General features: G+C 42.8%; 2 protein-coding genes across 4 annotated transcripts; one reads left to right on the top strand and one right to left on the bottom strand.

Annotated features, from left to right (window-relative positions):
* Nucleotides 1-668: 668 nt before the first annotated feature.
* On the bottom strand, nt 669-9,138 carry dipk1aa (divergent protein kinase domain 1Aa). 2 transcript variants are annotated; one of them, XM_053437150.1, is made up of 7 exons: nt 8,580-9,138; nt 6,600-6,687; nt 3,768-3,902; nt 3,319-3,426; nt 3,041-3,217; nt 2,802-2,933; nt 669-2,716 (listed from the first exon to the last, which is right to left on the bottom strand). In XM_053437150.1, the coding sequence occupies exons 1-7, from the start codon at nt 8,633-8,635 to the stop codon at nt 2,036-2,038; spliced, it is 1,377 nt and encodes a 458-aa protein (XP_053293125.1). In that variant the 5' UTR covers nt 8,636-9,138; the 3' UTR covers nt 669-2,035. The 2 variants fall into 2 exon arrangements, with proteins under 2 accessions (XP_053293125.1, XP_053293124.1); XM_053437149.1 differs by lacking the exon at nt 6,600-6,687 and having other exon boundaries at nt 8,582-9,132.
* Nucleotides 9,139-9,457: 319 nt separating this feature from the next.
* mtf2 (metal response element binding transcription factor 2) lies at nt 9,458-18,710 on the top strand. Of its 2 annotated transcripts, none has more exons than XM_053437147.1 (15): nt 9,458-9,728; nt 10,525-10,726; nt 11,298-11,379; nt 11,722-11,832; nt 11,988-12,088; nt 12,263-12,453; nt 12,585-12,680; nt 12,855-12,923; nt 13,359-13,482; nt 14,307-14,374; nt 14,479-14,649; nt 14,781-14,898; nt 15,130-15,188; nt 15,568-15,669; nt 16,440-18,710. In XM_053437147.1, exons 1-15 carry the CDS (start codon nt 9,724-9,726, stop codon nt 16,813-16,815), a joined length of 1,875 nt encoding a protein of 624 aa, XP_053293122.1. In that variant the 5' UTR covers nt 9,458-9,723; the 3' UTR covers nt 16,816-18,710. The 2 variants fall into 2 exon arrangements, with proteins under 2 accessions (XP_053293122.1, XP_053293123.1); XM_053437148.1 differs by having other exon boundaries at nt 9,471-9,728; nt 14,790-14,898.
* The last annotated feature ends 164 nt before the right edge of the window (nt 18,711-18,874 follow it).

Raw genomic sequence — 18,874 nt, 5'->3', positions numbered from 1 at the left:
GGTTGTGTTTCCATCTACGTGCATTTGTTTCATAGTCAGCAGGATCTTTTAAAAACTACTAAACAGATTTCAGTGAAAGTTTTTGGAGGGGTGGGGAATGGTCCAGAAAATCGATTACATTTACTGATCCAGGAAATTTGTACTCTAAACGTGGCAATATGTGGTATAAGCTCTGGCAGAGGTTTGTGCTCCGAGTGTCCCAAGTTCTTTAGATTAGTTGTGTGAAGAGGATGCTTGTACATTAAGGAAACAAGTTTTGAACCTCAGCCAAGTAGGTTTTCATCTGCGTTTATTAACAGGATTAGGCAGAAATCACTAACGATAATCACTATGCAACTTGATGGAAGTATGTATTTCATTTTGGTGCATATCTGAAATGGGGAAGCTCCAGTTTTCTTTCAGTTTAAGATGGAGTTGAGATTTCTATTTCTTAACTTCACAAAATAAATCAAGATCTAAATTAAGAAAATCGGGCTTGTGTAAGTTTAATGAATTATAATATGGTTTCATAAAGTGCCTATTGGGCCTTTATAGGTTTATGCCCTCTACTAGTTTTTTGCTTGTGATAGTCATGAGTGTAACAAACAAAGTGATAACCTCCGAAACCCAGTATTAGTTTAATAAGTAGTGCAAATTGTGAAAGAATGAGACATGCTTGACACATTACAGTGAAGTGGTATGTAGTTTAATTGTGCAAAATCATGCTGGTTTCTTCAATAAGTAAACATGTTCGTTTTTTGTTTTTTTTTACAATTTCCAAACAGCAGCACTGACCTCAAGCTTGATGTGCTTTACAGGTCATGTCTGTGCTGAGGTGCATTGGTAACGATGATCAGGCTGTCAACATGGTCACTGTCACTTCTGGAGGGGACCATGGAAAATATATAGAGAATTTGTCTTTATGTATCATTGAAATGTGTGGCTGAACTTCTCCACGGTCACCAGCAGTTAACATTCATCAGAGAACGACTTCAGCATGACCTCTGGCACTGTGACAGATGAAATCCCCAATAAACAAGGTGATACAGTACAATTACCACAAATGCTTTTATCAGTGAAAAGTACAAGTAGATAACATTCACAGACCAAATTAAATACATTATTTTCTCTGTCGTTGATGCAGCATTGATGATTCACTTACAGGTGGAAAACTTGAAGTATGATGAAGTACACTGAGGCACAGTATGAACCCTGTGCAGTACTGACACATGAATACCATCACATTTAAGCTAATCAGCTGCCAACACTTCATCATACAGATGAGTGACAACTACCAGAAGAGCCACCATGAACAGCGTCGTTGATCTTTGTCACTGGATCCAGTTATTCAATTATTTGTTCAATTCCCTCACAAATCTCAGCTTTTAATTTGACTTATTTTCATTTGTTTGTACTAAAGTAGGAAAGTACTAAAGCGATTTCCATGAAATTTTGTGAGCAGCTTGAGCACGACCCAAATTGAACCCATTCAATTTGGGTGCAGATCAGAATCAAAGAGTGAATCCAGAAATGAATTCTTCATATTCCTAAACGTTGCGAGATAGGAATTTTTCAACCTTTTTGTGGAAAAATATCTTGTGTTGAATTGTGGGGGATAAATAAATGTAGTGTAATTTCAGTACACAAATTTGAGCTTTTGCACAACCATCACTGACTTAATCCTTGTTTTCCCAAATAGAATAAACTCTTCTCAGTTAACCCACACATCTGTGATAAAAACAGAGATTGAGTCTCTCAGCTCTTTGTCCAGCAGTAACTCATTAACTCATGAAACATTCCACAGTTGTGAACAATACAATATAACGTGTCTGTGTGAGTGATGGCAACATGCTATCATTTAGTTCAATTCATTTCAGCTAATGTAAATCCAGACCCCGAACCTCTGTGACTGGGTCAGAGGAGGTAGAGTCTCCATCACTCAGATTATGTTGTTAAGAGTTGGTAAAAATGACTCTTTTAAATTTGCAGCTTCTATATCACAGCATTTTCAATACTCAGCTCTACGTGAGGAACTGATAAAGATTTCTTCTCCTCGTCACGAGTCCTTGGTGTGAGAGATCTGTCTCCACAGCAGAGCTTTCAGGTTGTTGAGGATTAGCGAGTGCTCCATGTTCATCTGTCCAGCGTTACCCTTCAGAGCCATACAGGCGTACAACTGCCTCTCCAGTTCCTCCCTCATCGCTGACGGCGCCCCACGCAGGATGTAGTCCTTAAGTGCACCGCATGCTTTCGCCAAGTTGGGCTGGATGGGCTCCTCCCTGCAACGCTTCTCCGACACGTTGCATGACGTCCGGCAGTCCACCCCGTACACGCAGTCAGCATCTGTCTCGCACTTCAGCACACGCATGGTGCGTCTGAACTCGTCCTCAGAAACCACGGCTCCGGTGTTGGTGAGACGGATCTCGTGGCGGTCAGTGTAACCGAAGTGCGCGGCGGCGAGGTCGCAGATCAGGAAGCTGCCGTATGTGCCATGGAAGATGTCCTCTACCAGCTCCAGCAGGCCCATGGATATCTTGGCTTTGCGAGGCCAAGAAGGCGTGAACCACTGGTCTATGGTGCGCTGCAAGCTGCTCGGCACCCAGGCCACCAGCGGCCACGGCAGAGACAAACCGTACAGGGGCCCGTAGGGGACTCGCTCGGTCATGTACAGGTCCCCGCAGTAGCCCATGAGGCGAGGAGTGTGTCCCCGGTCCTGGAGCAGCAGGCCCAGCAGCACCTCAGAGAACAAAGCAAGAAATCTGATGAAGCTGTCTGTCGTGTTTAGTTGTGTTTCCACAATGACACCACATGTATTTTTGTACCTCGTCCATCTGCAGGAGGGCCCACGTGGAGCGAGCCTCTGGCAGGGACACCCGTCCGTCTCGGTTGCCATCGGCGACAGACAGGATCTGGCTGACGAGGCTGGCGAGGTTGGCCTGCTCTCCAAGCTTCGACTGAGAGATGGAGAAGGACGAGACAAAAGTTTGTTGTGTCAGGCTTCAGTCTGTCACGACACAGACCTGCTTCTCTCCAAACATTTCTAACCCACGCCAACGTTTACCTTGAGGTGGTTAAAGACCATTTCTTTGAACTTCTCCACCGATGTGCCTTTAGTGGGCTTGTCGAACACGGGTATCTCCCTCCGAGGCTCCGGCTCCTCGCCCAGCTCGTAGTGCAAAAGCTCCCCCAGTTTACAGCGGATGATTCCGTCATGGTCTCCCCAGCTTCCTGTGTATACCTGGTCAACAGGGAGGAGGCAGAATAGGTCAGAACCACTCAGCCACGCTTTAATCAGGGGTTAGGGTCTCTGTTATACTTGTAACAGATTAAAGAAGTTACCTGTTTGTTTGGCAGTGTTGACTGACACCTGCCCAAGTAGAGGGTTTCTTTGTCACACAGACTGCTGCAGGCGGAGCCATCGATGATCCCCTTTCTGTATTGATCACACTTGGAGAGAGAGAAAATGCAGTGTGCCTCCTTGTAACTCTATCATCCAATATATTATTTTCAGAGTGTGTAACATTTAGAATTAAGCTGGAATATTACATTTCCAGGTCTCATAAAAGAGATCACATCACATTGTAGTCACCACAAAGATCTCAGATTACGCCCTGAAGAAGAATCGTGTCATTTTCAAACCACAAACAATTCTAGTGTTGACTTGATCCAATACAGTAACAGCCTTTTGTCCACGTAGTGCTCATTGAATGATTTTTGCATTTTTTTGCATTCGAAATGACTTGGTCTGAATCACATAAATGAGATGATCGAATAAAGGCAATACTCACAATCGCGTTCTTGCACTCGTGTCCTCTGCACACCTCTGTGTAGGCGGAATATTGCACATACAGTACCCAGCTCCCCACCAGCACGGTCAGCCATGTCAGGAAAAGGTACTTCACTCGAACAAAGGAGATTCGAGCCTATGAACGATGAGCAGAAACACAAAGATGGATCCAAAAGGGAAGTGTGCTCCCCCGGCTACTGTGTCCTCCCGGTAATACTAACGTCACTGGAATATCCGGGGTATACAGAGAGTGCAACAAAAGACTCTTGATTCCAAGCAAGATGTTTGCAATCGCTAACTAACCCTGATCACATAATGGGTTGCCATGGTGACCTATTATGTTACAGGGTGTGCCATAATAAGGTACTGGCTGGGTGAGTTGTTGCCATGTGCAACAATCACTAATTAAGGTGGAAAATAGTCTTAGAGGTGCAGATCCGGCAGATCTGACATGTCATGCCTTTCCGGTTACGGCTGCAGCAAAAAAAAAAAAAAGAATGACATCTTGTGTCATGGGATGCACACATCACATGACACACAAAGAAGTTCTGTTGATTCTGTGACATTATGCAAGATAATGGAATTTTAAGTACCTACTCTTTACACGGACACAAACTAGAAATGTGATCCTAAAACACAGAAACATTCACTCGTTCAGAAAAAACACCTTCCTCAAGGTGACATTACAAATCCTTGGATTCACAAAAAATGCAAACTCGCAAAAAAGGACACAATCTAGAGACAGGAAAACACTTTTGAAAAGATCAGAACAAGACACAGTACAAGTAGAACCGCAAGGTAATGATTTATCTCATGACTGTTTATGAGAGTTTTTAATGAACTTTTATTTATTTGTTTACTCTACTGTGCGAAGAAATAAATCCAATTTAAATGCCACCACAGCCCTTGCATTAAATTGCTCCTAAACAGCAGCAGACACTTCACCTCCATTTGTGACATGACACATAAAGCGAGCACTGCCGAGAGCAAAACTTTACTGTTATTACGACTGGAATCAATTTGAAGTTTATGGGAATTTATAAATGATTCCAATTTAATTCGAGCAGTAAAGGCAGTCCTTGAATAAATCAAGTGCCAGTAACCATGCTGGCTGCGTGGCTGCACGAGTTAGGTAAAGTTAAATAGTCAATAGCAGATTTGACCTGGTGGTTAAATGTACAGAAATGTCAGAAGTTTACTAAAAGTCTTTAGGATTCATCTTCTGGGGATCGTGAACATCTGTGCAGAATTATGTGTTTGTGTTCAAGTTTTCCATTTACGTTAAAAAGTACAAAAAGTGTGTCCATTTTTATTGGGGCTGATATTCTGTCAGTTGACAATTAGCTATTAAAATGGTCATTTCAGCAGTAAATTCATTATGTGACTATTGTAATGCGGAGCATAAATCTGGTAGCTGTAGTGGAGCAGTGAAAATTAATTTAGGTCAACGTTGTTGTTTCAGCCACCGTGTGCGACTTTATCTCAGGGGACTGTAACTGCACATCACTCTCACATGGCAGATATACTTGATGTTGTGTGTGTTACAGAAGATCGCTGCGTTTCTCTATTAGGATTTCCAAATCCCCCCATAAAACATATTGGACCCAATGAGGAAGGCATCAAGTCAAAAGCTTTTCTATGTTTGATGCTCTGTGATCTTCACAGACGGGACTGGAGATTTTTCTGTTTTAGGTCCATGCCAGTTACAGCAGGACACCCACAGATGGTTGATCTACAATCATCATTTTTGGCTCAATTGTTTTGATTTGGATTTTGGGCTCTGAAAATGATGAATACCTCTGATGAGGTCCAGGGCCTCTTCATTGAGTGTGGTCCGATAAAAGATATAAAAACATTCCCACTGCGAACGACAAAAAAACAAAGAGAAAACCAGACTTCACTGTCTCCCATTCCCTCTGGTGCATTTCTGTTAGTGTTTGGACAGTGGCTTCAAGTTAGAACTCGAGAGGGGTCTCCTCTGCAGAGCTGCCATGTTTTCAAACGCTCTGTGTCCTAAGGAGATGAACAAAAAGATAGTGGGGCCTCCGGGGAGGGAACAGGCGCCATCGGGGGAGTGCAGAGCAACTACAGGCTACTTTCAGATCCTCTGGGATGCATGAATGTGTGCAGAAACTGCATGTGCATTAGACACACAGACAATATGGCAAGACATGAGGCAGTTCGTAACGGGGAAGTGACATTGAGTCATGTGTGCCTCTTTGATGAGGCCTCTCTGCAAACACATGACCAAGATTAGAAGTTGAAAGAAAAGAAACGGGGAGCAGAGAAGCTACTCCCTCTGATCCTTCACAGCATTCTCTCTTTCCTGGAATCTATGATGTAGCGATGGTCCTAGGTAAGATCACATGAGATCCTCTTAGTTGATCCCAAAATGGTTGAATACTATCATATAAACGGAGGTTAATATGCACCAAAAAAAAGAGTCGAATGGAAAATATCGCACCTAAACTAGAAAGGCACACACTGACCACTGTCCACAGCTGAAGTGGCAGAGAGAGAAAGTTACTGACAGTAACAGGAGATGTTGATGAGCAGCACAGGAAGCTAAACCTTTACATTTGAATAAGATATGCAAAGCACATAGTCCAAGACCCATCATGCATGTTGTGTTACCAGCTGTCAACAGTTAGATTCAGTTACCCTGCATCAACCCGCATATCCACTATCCTGAGGACCAGTCACTGCAGCGCACACAAAAGACCGGCAGTATCACATCTTCACACGCGGCCGGCGGAAGAGCCTGCGGCTAAATGAGCTGCCCTCAGAGTTTCAAGTAGGAATTGGAGGGTGTCAGTAGTTTGTTCTCATCCACCTCCTCCACAGAGCTCCTTGGGACAGAGCTGACTGTCCTCGGCAGTTTGCGTCTCCTTGTTTGCACCTGAGACATCAACGACCCAACACACCACATGAAGGAAAAGGTCGTTAAACCCTCATGACAGGGTAAATGCTGCAGCACATAAGAACTACAATGCGGGTACCAAAGATCAAACTGACTTCTAAAAGCATGAGGGATATTCACATAATACCCAGCTGAGCTTTCATGTGGCTTTTTAAACTCTGCTACTTCCAAACAAAAAAAAGCTTTGAAATTCAAAAGCGGTTTGTGCTACTTGAGTCAGGAGGATATTCAGGTTCAGTGCAGTACAATGGCTGTTTCATACATTTGTGGATGGCAGGTTTGGGCCAAAAGCAGCTAACCCGAAATCTTTGGTAAAACTAAAACCTCAAAAATAAGCCTCGGGTATTTCTCTGCAAAGTTATCCATTAAAAGTCATGTTGCCATGAGGAACGGGCCTGTGGACCTTAGCACAAAGCAGAACCCGTGTCCTGCAACAGATCTGGATACCCCCACCACTGCCATTGACCAGCAGACCCCTTTACAAAACCCCTCTTTAGATTTGGTACAAGTCAGACTTTGCATCCCATGGATGTATTGACCTTTCAACTGAATGCAAAAAGGAATACTGACTGGTTCGAGAGTGACCTTTCAACTTAAACAGCAAGCATGTCAACTGACAGAACACTATTTAAAAACTACAGACAAGCATGGCCAAAAATGTATTCATGTGGGGCTTGCTTTTTCTATGTACAGAACCACCTCTGCACATGTCTGAGTATGAATGGGAGTGTGTTGAGCGAGAGATAGGACGTAGGGCTGGACTATGGAATACCATAAATTAATATAATTTCATCAGTAGCAATATCACAAAACTATGACATATGGTTTATGCATTGCGTGTGCACAGTGAGGACGTAGAACACATATTCATCTACCTCTGTCCTAATAAGAAATACGTTAACAAGCACAGGACTAGTGGCAGAATAATTGGACTATGGGCAGAAAGTTACGGACATCGGTCTGGAAGGTCGCTGGTCGATTCCTCGCGGTGACAATTCAACATACCTGCCAGGACAACTGCCGGATCTGTTCCAAAGTCCAAAGAGCACTCTCCCTACCCCCACTGTCTAAGTTCCCCTGAGCAAGGCACCCCCAACATCTGCTCCCTGGGCGCTGTGCATGGCTGCCCACTGCTCTGTGTGCCCTGTGATGTTCACCAGATGGGACAAAAGCAGAAGACAAATTTCCCTACTCTGCATGTCGTGTGATTGTGCATGTATTTGGGGTCAATAAATGTATCGTATCTTATCTTATGAGATGCCTAATTTCAACACCCGACCTATGGCCGATCTCCTTGAGCCAGTTGGTAATAAGCTGTCTGTGTTTATGTTGTAATGCACCAACATGTTGACTCTTCCCCGAAGAGCAACCCAGTATTCTGCTCCTCTTGCATAAGCTCCTTACTGTACTGTACCTACTGACAGCCAGCCACTGGTACCAAAACCAGTGGGTTCAGCCCCCATCATCCCACCCCAGAGGATTACTGACACAACTGGGAGCCAAAGTCAGACGTGTGAGGAGGAGACAAGGTGAAATGAAGTGAGATGAAAAACTAGAAAATCTGGTTCCTCTCCGGACCTGGGTTGTAAATCCTGGTATTTATGTATTATCACAGGCTCTACACACAATGTCAGTGGTATTAGGTCTGAACCCTGATCTGCACTAATCATTCCGGATCCGCACTGGGGCTAATCTTTAATCAGCAGCTGCATTCCTCAGGTATTTCTGAAACAAACCCACAATCCCCATCAGGGCAGCCCGAGGAGCTGGATGCTCACTGCCAGCTGTCAGCCTGACGGGACCGCACGACGACATCACGACACACTGACACAACGCTCTATATATCTATACACACTTATACATCTATAAACCGCTTTGCAGAGCAGAGATATTACCTGGAAATAGAAAGACTTTTTCACCCAGGCCCGTGGAAACAGACCCTTCGCCATCACAGAAATAGATCATCTCAATACGTGGAGCTGGCTGCGGGGGATCATTCAGAATGCATGAGAGAGAGCGTCTTCCACATTAAAGAGAAACGAACCGAGACGACTCATCCGGCTCTCGACGGCACATTACTCGGTCTCAGCCCCAGAGGGATGATCCAGGAGGCGGGTGTGTCGCTGTGTGTTTTCCGTGTGCCTGATGTCCTTCTCTGGATCTGCTCTGTGAAGCAGCTGCTGGTTTTAAAGCAAAGCCACATACCTCACACTGAGGAGGGGAAAAGACACGTAGGTTCGGGGCGCAGGCGCAACGTGTTGATACATTGATAAAAGCATGCCACCGTTTTCATTCCAATGGTCACCACCACACTTGTGGGTGATAGAGAAAGTGATCGCCGCTGCCATGAGAGCCGCGTTGTTATCATTGAGTCACGATGTTGTGTGGTGGCGAAGTAAGAACCAGACCTGGATCAAGCTAGCATACACTACATTTCCGCTAAGCCTTTCAAAACAAAACCATTACTTAAATGGTCATTTCAGCGCCAAAACTCAACTTCCGGTCAACTAATCCAAAATGAAAATAGTCTCTCAATAGCGCATGGTGTCGTTGCGCCGGCGAGTGGCAATATATTCATAAAAACAACTGAGCTTTGATAGTAAAAATGTGCTTAATCTGCGAAATTGACTGGATCTTACATTTGAATCGTGACAACCTTGGTGTGTTCTGACACGCAACACAATAAACGAGTGAAAACACACAAACGTCCGTGTTATTAGTCTGTGATTGGGCGGATGTGGCTGTGCTCAGTGATTAAATGACATGCCTACATTTTCAAATGTTTGAAAAAAGGTGAACGCCGCGGCAGATCTTCCCATAATGCACTCCCCGGGCACCAGCGGGAAACCAAAATGGCGAACATGCTGGGGGAAAATGAACCGTTTGTTATTTTCTGAGGAAGACGCGAGCCCCGCAAGTTTCCGCGACGCGCTCTCTAGATAGGTTCAACCGCAGGAAGGAGCGGGACGACGGCGGCTACTGCTTCGGGCTCATTTTTTTCGTTGCACGGGTCGTTGGTATCAGTGGAGGCGACCGAATGAGGTATTGTTGTCATCATGTTTTACTCCTGTCGGGGGGGTGTGGGTCCGTCGGTCAGCGACCCGGCCGGGGCCAAGGCGGCTCCGCGTGTGGGGCGTTCATGCTAACAACGAGGCCCGGTGGCTAATGGCTAAAAACATTATTTGAACACGTTTTACGATGTCAAACTGTTTCTTTATCGTCTTCACGGGCTGCTTTTTTTTTAATCACCATGTTCCCCCGGTGCTCGAACAAAGGGAGTGTGGCACTGACGGACAGAGGCTGGATGAAAACAGAAAAAAAATAAAATCTACCGCTTACACATCTTAAAGATTAATCTCCCACAGCCTCGAATGAAAAATTATGAATGTAAAATTTGTAGAACTACAATTGCAAGTCGTCACCGACACGCTAATGTGTAGAAAAGAGATTACAATCTTTGAGCTGGGTCACAGAAGTGCTCAGCAGTGATCTGCAGCCATGTGCTCGCTGGTGGTGGTTAATGAGCAATTAGCACTAATTGTGGGAATAATCAGCGGTTGTTTTTGTCCACTGGCGGGGAAAGGTCATGTGTTTGAGCCACTGCCCTGGAAGCTCCTAACAAGCTCCCATTGTTTTTTCCATCGCCAGTACACCCACAGGACAGTATTTGTCTAAAGTCCACATATCTGCATGCAATTGTCATTGTTACCTTGACTTTGAATTCAAAAGCGTTAAGATTTGGCAATTATGCAGGGAATCAAACATCACCTGAAAATACAGTAAAATTTAAATCCGACTTTCCCCATTTCATTGTCCTGTGCACCCCCTGTTTTTTCAGAGACTCAGGGGTTGTGGACCACCTGTCTGTCCATCACAGAACTCACCCCCAGCAGCAGCAGGAGGCTGTGTCCTTGTCCCCCACAAGCCTCTCTGCTCGGGGAGAGTATGGAGATGACGACATGTCTGGCAGGTTCACAGAGGGACAGGACGTCCTGGCCAGATGGTCAGACGGATTGTTCTACTTGGGGACAATCACAAAGGTAAGTGTGAGGGAAGCATTCCTGCACAGACATCTGGACATATGGGAGCTGGGACCAAGTCTGCATTTTGTTGGAGCTGCAAACAAACAGGTTATCAGCATCAAGCTTGAAATATTGATCAGTTGTCTCAAATACAAAATTGCTGTATTTTATGGTGCAATTGCAAAACTTTGAATTTATGTAATGGACTCTGCTAGAACCTTCAACCATACAATATTTCCAGTCCAGTTTGCTATAAAACACAATGACATTTGTAGGGACAATCCTTCAGTTCACAAAGTTTTAAACTTAATTTATAGCGCACTACAGAACTGAGACAAATATCAACTCCAAACCGTATTATAATTTTCCATCAGGTCTTGCCCACTCAAAAAAAACTCTGAACTGAATAGCAGATAATTCAAAACAACAGTGATTGAGGGTAGAGGGTGACATCCCTGTGTGTGAAAGATTTTGTTCCCATGGCAGGACTTCTGATGTTCTGCCTGTTCCTGTAGATGTCTGATTCCTGGGTGGTGTGTTTAAGAACAGTGTGGCATTCAGGAACACATCTGTTCTTTGTCCTTTTCAGATCGATCCGGAGAAGCAGAGATGCTTTGTTGTCTTTGAGGATCGGTCTAAATCATGGGTTCTTTGGAAGGATATTCAGACTGGTAAGTTCATTCATTCGTGTAATGTGGATCTTGATAACTTACCGGGAGTGACCATCTGCTCTGAAGATAATTATGCAATGTTATCGTCTGGCTATACATTTTAGCACCAGTGTTTTACTTTGGATTAATTCCTAGAGTTAAAGTGTTGATTTTCCACAGTTTGTTTTATTCACTGAGTTTTGGAGATAAATGTTTCTTTTTGTTCTCTTGATATTTTTTGCCGGTCAGAGGAACAGTCACTATACACGAAACTTTCTTGTTAACATCACAAGTTAACATGATCACAAGCCTTTACAGCAGCTAGCGGTGGTGCTTTGTCCTGACGTTTTCTGTCTTCCTCAGGGGATGAAGATGACGATGACGAGGACGACGATGACATTGTGTGCTCCATATGCCAGCAAGAGACTTCAGACGAACCCAATGAGATTGTCATTTGTGATAAGTGTGGACAAGGTACCGTTCAAAATCTCTGATGCTCCTCTACCCTACATTGAACATCTCAGGTTTCGATCTCCAGTCTCTGGCCATGAGGGCTTTTGTAATTCTTGAATGATTTAAGAATGATGTAATAGATGGCTGTTACATTTAATTGTTTGTCGTCTTTAAAGGTTATCACCAATTGTGCCACTCCCCCATCATTGATGCCTCTGTCATTGACTCAGATGACAAGTGGCTGTGCTCAGAGTGTGAGCTGACTTCTATGCCTAAGGTACAGCTTTTCCGAAAGTGTTTATTTACCTGACAAATAGCTGTTCTTTGAGCCATAACTTGCTCATCCTTAAATGTAACGCAAAACGGGGTTAACCTGTCGGCAAATGACGTGTGTGTTTGTGCGTGGTTTTATTTTCGAGTAAACATGTTTTTTTGTGTATGTGATGTACAGAGAGGGGGTGGACACAGGAGGGGGGCATCTACTAAAAGCTTCCTGCAGCCAGAGCAGCAGCAGCAGCAGCAGCAGCAGCAGCACATGGAGCTGCACGTCTCCTTCCCCTATGCCCTGGAAGAACTGGTGTGGGACCAAGGCCACAAGACTAACATCCAACAGTGTTACTGCTACTGTGGAGGCCCAGGAGAGTGAGTAACACATGCTGGATACAAGAAGTTGATTATAGAATGTTCTACATATATATAACATGCATGTTTTTCAGAACCTTCGAATACATACATGAGTACAGTTGCCAACCTCTCTGTGTCTTTGCTTCTAGCTGGTACCTGAAGATGTTGCAGTGTAACAGGTGTCAGCAGTGGTTCCATGAGGCATGTCTCCATTGCTTTGAGATGCCCATGCTCTACGGAGACAGGTGCAAACTGTTTTAATTACATCTGGGTTTTCTTAAAGTTCTTTGAGGGTGTAATGTGAAAAATCTGCATTTTCCCAATATTTTGCACCAGCGTTATTACAACAATTCAGGAATAACCTAAACTTAAACAATAAGAAAAGCCAGCTTATGAGCTACTTTGTTTTTCGCCCTCAGGTTTTATCTCTTTATTTGTTCGGTCTGCAATGCTGGACCAGAGTACCTCAGCCGACTGCCTCTCAGATGGTAAGTGAATCTCAAAAACCCTGGTAAAGGTTAAGTCTATCTTCTAAAGGAGAATATCGGCCACAAGCAGGTGGCTACCCTCCTTTCCAAAGTAGTCTGTGTGAAGAACAGTTCCCCATCGTAAAACAAATGCTCAAGACATACAATAAAGCTCCCATCTTACAAGTATCTTATTGTTTTTGCAGCACATTAATCCAAACTTGCATGGATGTCAAATCATCATGGAGAGCTCTGACCACTGTTATATACTTATAATAAAATTCTTCGAGAAATCGATAATCGTTTTTATCATAGAATCTTAGTCCTCTGACTCGTAATAGAATCGTTAGGTGCCTAAAGACTCCCACCCTTTCACTGGGCTATATTTGGTCTACTGTTCATGATGTTCTTTTTGCACAAGGTCACAAAAACTCAGCTTTTTCTAAAACGTTTCAGGGAAGACGTCTCACACTTGAGTCTGTACAACTTGAGTGTGATCCATAAGAAGAAGTACTTTGACTCTGAGATGGAGCTCATGGCTTACATCAATGGTAACTGGGAGCTGCTGCAGCTTGGGGAGGTAAAGAAATATGTCATCAATTATTTTTGGTTTTCAATCAAAAAAGCATCAAGTCACCCATTGATTATGTTTATCTTTATATTTGCTAATTTTCCTGTTGCGGGACTAATAAAGTACTTCTTATATTTGATTTCATATAAAAAATGTTTATCTAGGAATACGTAACAATTACTTTCTTTAAATGTATGCTTATAAGAGTAAGTGTTGTCTTTTGCAACACTAGAGCCACCCCTCTCTAAACTGAAGTCATGTATACACATTTACATTTGACTCTTGGTACTTTCCAGCCTGAAATATGACCAAGTTCTGGCTAACATTAGTCACCTGCAAGTCATTTTTTCACTGCTCTAAACATAGTTCCCTTCAGTGGAAGTACAGCACAACTTCTCTTTTTGGGGGGGCAAATAAGAGGGTATTCCTGGGAAAGGAGAAACTAAAACTCAGGGGAAACTAATAAAGTTTAAAGACACGGTTACAAATTGATACATAGATTTGCGTACTTTCCCGACCCGGCATTTTCAGCAGGCATTTCTGATGCTGCAGTCTGTATCACAACATCTTTAGTTTTGGATTTGGCTCACAATGTTGGGACTTAAACCAGAAGTAGTTTTTTTTTGTAGCAGCTAAATACATCCTAAAGTTATTGGAGGCCAGAAAACAACGTAGTTAATCTGTGCTAGAGGGTAAATGAAATTGTTAATTCCAATTCCCTGGCTGCCCATTTGGGGTTTTGAAACCATATGCTGTCTATTTGTTTTTGTCCGTGCACCGTGACTTTTTAATTTGATAACACCCCCCCCCCCCCCCCTTCCCCTTATTTGCAGCTCGCCCACACACCAAAATCCGAGCGATATGAAAGTGTTCTGGAGGCATTAAACAACAACAGCAGCTTGTGAGTTATTCCTTTTACTCTTAATTATTTATGAGTGTGAAAGTGTTAGACAGACTCTTTCCTGTGTGTTCCTACCCGTTACCTTTTTTTCTGTTGTCTGCCAGGTTTATGTCGGGGAAGGAGGTAAAGAAGAAGAAGCATTTGTTTGGTCTGAGGATCCGCTTCCCTCCCGCGCCCCCCAACTCTGATGAGTCAACCAGCCGAGTGATGGAGAGGGCCTCACACGAAATCACCATTAAAGGGTGCAAGTCCAACAAAATCCTGTCTGCCATGAGGTAAGATGAGGAACTTATGTTAATGTTTCTAATAAGTGATACAACCTGCAACAAGCAATTGTACAATGTGTGTTTTTAATGCACAGCTCTCATGATTTAGAAACTGATGAGAAATGTTGTTGTTGTTGTACATCTTGCAGTACTTTAACCAATGGCAGAGACAAGAAGAAGAAGAAAAAGAGGAAGCATGGAGCACGTTCTCTGGAGAGACTAGATAAACCACAACACTCCAGTGAACTCTTGCCCCAGGTGTGTGTTTGTTCGTGTGTGTAAGTGTGTGCATTTGTGTGTATGTTTTAATGGGTGTGAGCTAGGTGTGTACATAGTTGTTAATAGGAGTGGGTGTTTTTGCATTATTCTGTAAACATAATTGCTCAGTCTTGTGAGAAAACGATCACCTCTTATGGACATGTTCAGAAAGTAGCTTATTAGGAGGAAACCCGCTGAGAAATGCTAACAGTTTTCCCTTTGCTTCGACAGCAATTGAGAAGGCCTCTCCCACTCGAGCCTCATGCATTGGATCACTTCACTTCTATCAAGTAAGTAAGCTAATGTGTTGAGAAATGTGTGACTGGTGCACTGTGTTGTGGTGAAGCTACGGTACAACTGTTTCTTAATGGATTCATAATTCTTAATTAGTCTCAAACGACAGGTTTCAATCATTCCTGTTAACAGTCAATCTACAAATTGTTTTAGTCAAAATCTGAAAATATGCTTTATGAACAATGATTTAACAAGTCAGGAAATCCTGACATTTTAAAAGCTTGAATCATTGACCTGGCATTTTGGCTTTTTTAATATATTTTCACCACTATGTATCGTGGCTGTAGTCTTCAGCAGCAGTTTCCATTTTGTCTATAACATTTTCATCCTACTATCTCTTTCTCTTTTTTCATTATCCCCTTCCCAAATAAACAGGAGCGAAAGGTCTGCGCTGTCTTCAAGAACTTCAGACGTGGAATCCATAGGAGCCCTGAGCACCTCAGAAACTACCTCAACTAGTATTTCAAGACAGTCCAGGTAATCCTGCTGTGTGTCAATGTAAGGTCATTCCATGTGTAATAACAGAGCTCTCCGTCTCTGATTGGAACACAAACAAACAACAAATTAGTACATGCACCTGCCAGAGGGACTTCTTAACAATCAACAACAAGCTGGTTACACACTTTGCAATATGTTATTGTAACCTATATTAATACTATATTTCAACGAGTCCCAATAGCCTGAACTAAAGCACTTACAACAAATCATCCCTTGTTGAATTCACAAAGAAATATCTATCTTTATTTACATACGAAAACACTGAAAACATTAACCATATTGTCAGTTCTACTAGCTATCCATAGGAAAAGTGAAATACATAGAAGGCCCCATTGCACATCCGATTAAGTTTTGCACTCCCTAAACTTTCATTTAGAAACTGCAACCAAAATAACAATCTTTCACATGTACAATGTTTCTGTGTAAGTTGTGCTTTTGGCACAAGCGAAAGATATGTCGCGCTTCCAAGAAGAAAGATTTGACAAATTTAAGGGAAATGTCCATTATGTGTTGATATTGTGGCGGTGGTTACAAAAAAAGCTGAGAAGAGAAAAGATGCATTTAGTTTGTAGTGAAACAGCAGCGGCTCAGAGGACGTCAGCTGATTAGTAGTCCTTCACATGACCCAAACCACCTCCGAATGTGGTCTGGCGTGACTGGAACGTGGTCCGATCTGAGCTGTATATACTCTGTTTTTCTCACCATCTTTTTTTTTTTTACTTCCTCTCTTCCTATCAAACACCATCCAGCCTCTGCAGCTCCAGCAAGATGCGCACGACAGCCTGCATCATGCCCGTTTCCCCTCCCCCCATAAAAAGGAAGCGTGGGCGACCTCGACGGGCCTTGCAGCCCCCTTACCCGGAAATCCCGCCACCCAGCCATGCAGACCCAGACCCCTCTGCGACAGTCATGCTGAACTCCCTCCCAGGGCTTCACTCAACAGACATAGTTCTTGGAATGGACCCCAGCAGCCAGCTCTCCCACCTCAAGAGCTCCATAAGCAGCTATTTTGGTGCGGCAGGGCGGCTGGCTTGCGGGGAAAAGTACAAAGTCTTGGCCCGACGGGTCACCCTTGATGGCAAGGTGCAGTACCTGGTGGAGTGGGAAGGAGTCACCGCCTCCTAGGCTTCTCAACATCATCATAGTAACTTTTACCCAGCACCTATAAGAGGTGAATGGCTGTGGTGAGGACAGTTCCACAGCCTGTATTTGATGCATTAGCCTTTGTTTAGTTTAGACAGAAGCAAGTTTTGCCTGTTAAACTCACTGTAAAGCCTACTGGTTCTGTGCAGTCCAATGTGATTATAGCACATTTACACATATGTATTTTGATTACAGATTAAAGATGAGGCATTGTCCTCATACTGCACCATATTTCTGTTATTCTGCTATTGATTATCATCTGCTTTGAATGTTAACAGTGACCCCCCATTTCTTCAGGGGCTAGTAACTGATCAGTGCACTGCACCTGTAGGCTTTCAGTGAACCGTTATGGGGCTTGAATTTTCATCCAGTGATATGCTTTTTATTTCCAGAACCATTAAGTATGGAACTGTACAAACGAACAAACTGAAACGATGTTGGCCAGGCATTTAAATGGTCAATCCTGGGTGAGAAGAGAGAGAGGGGGAAGTTATTATTTTTTGACTAACATGCAATGAGTAATTAAACATGTTTTGTTAACATTTATTTTCTTAACTAATTTGATAAATAAGGACAAGTCCCTTTACATCAGTGTCCCCTCCTTCTCTAGTCTCAGTCGCAGGTACCTCTTGTTGCCTCGGGCGTAAATCAGGATGGAGGGAGTGCTCAATTGTGAGTAGAGCAAGAGGTAAAACTAAAGAGGTGTGCTGCTGCAAATTTTTTATTTTATATGAATTATACAACATTTATTATTACATTTTCTACTTTTATGTTCTCTTTTTTTTCCTTTTCAAGGGGGCAAAGTTCTCAAATTTGTCTTCTTTCTTATTAATAGATTGCACATATCAAATTATATCTGTTAGGACATCATTTCATTTTTGAACAGTTGAGCCTTTCCAGCCCCTTCAAGGCAGCATTTAGCGTGCAAACTTTGAAAATAACATGATCATTTCAGTTAATAATTGTTCAGAATCCGATATCTAAGAAGATACCTGGTAATCTGTGTGCGTTCGGACAAAACTTTGTTTTCAAGGTAAACCTTTTGTTTAGAAACTTCAATCGAATTGTCTAAATAAATATACTTCTGATTTAAAAATGAATATGCTTTAATGTTGAAATCCTTAAGGACCTATTTAGTTTTTTTTCTTTGTCTGATAGTTAATCAAATATAAAGTGCTGCATAAGATGATTATTATTTACCCAGTTCCCAGATCAAAATCGTTTTGTGTTTTCTTTGTGCTGCCTATGCAAGTTAAGTCCTGGAGAACTGTTTCATACTTTGACGAGAACTTCAAACTCATTTTACTAATTTGACCATTAGACTGGCATTTTGGATTTTGTCATGTGATGGGTGCAACAGAAACTGTTCACCATGTAGTCTACACACACTCAGGATATGCCGATAGAAACGTGTTTCGAACAGCATTTGACAGGAAGTTTTGATGTATTGTTTACTCTGTTTTAGGTCAGTATTTTAACATTTGGTTCATCAGTTTGTCTCTACCCTCATCTATAAATAAGTTGTAGTTCATTTTCTCTGCTACACTTGTCAGAAAACGTATCACTGGATAACTAATGTGCTGTATGTCACTGCAAGAGGTTAATATTCAGTTAGTATGACTCTTTTCTGTTTGAAATGGACAGAGCTGTTTGATGTTGACGTTTCTTCATCGTCCGGATGTAGTTGACACATTTAAAGCTCTTCTCCTGTGTGGAGTCCGTGTCTGGGCTGACTCTGCAGGCCTCTGCAGCCAAAGAATCTTCTGTGTCTCTTGAGATTCTTCTTGTTATTACATTTTTTTACACACCATTATATAGGTTGACATGTTATTTCCCAACCTGTTTTGTTAAATGATAAATAAAAGCTGATATTTTTATTTCTGTCGTGTTTTAATTTGCTGTTTGTTGCTAATATTTCTTCATCACAGCTTCCTTCACATTAAACCGCTCATATGACAGCAGAGGTGCACGCGCCTTTCTTCGCGGTCGCTGTCAATGACAACCCCGCTCCACCAATCACGCCACGGCATTAATCGCCTTA

The sequence above is a fragment of the Pleuronectes platessa genome, chromosome 13 (assembly GCF_947347685.1).
Source record: "Pleuronectes platessa chromosome 13, fPlePla1.1, whole genome shotgun sequence".
NCBI classification, from domain to species: Eukaryota; Metazoa; Chordata; class Actinopteri; order Pleuronectiformes; family Pleuronectidae; genus Pleuronectes; species Pleuronectes platessa.
The sequence above is the reverse complement of the archived record's forward strand: the minus strand, read 5'-3'. Positions and strand labels throughout refer to the sequence as shown.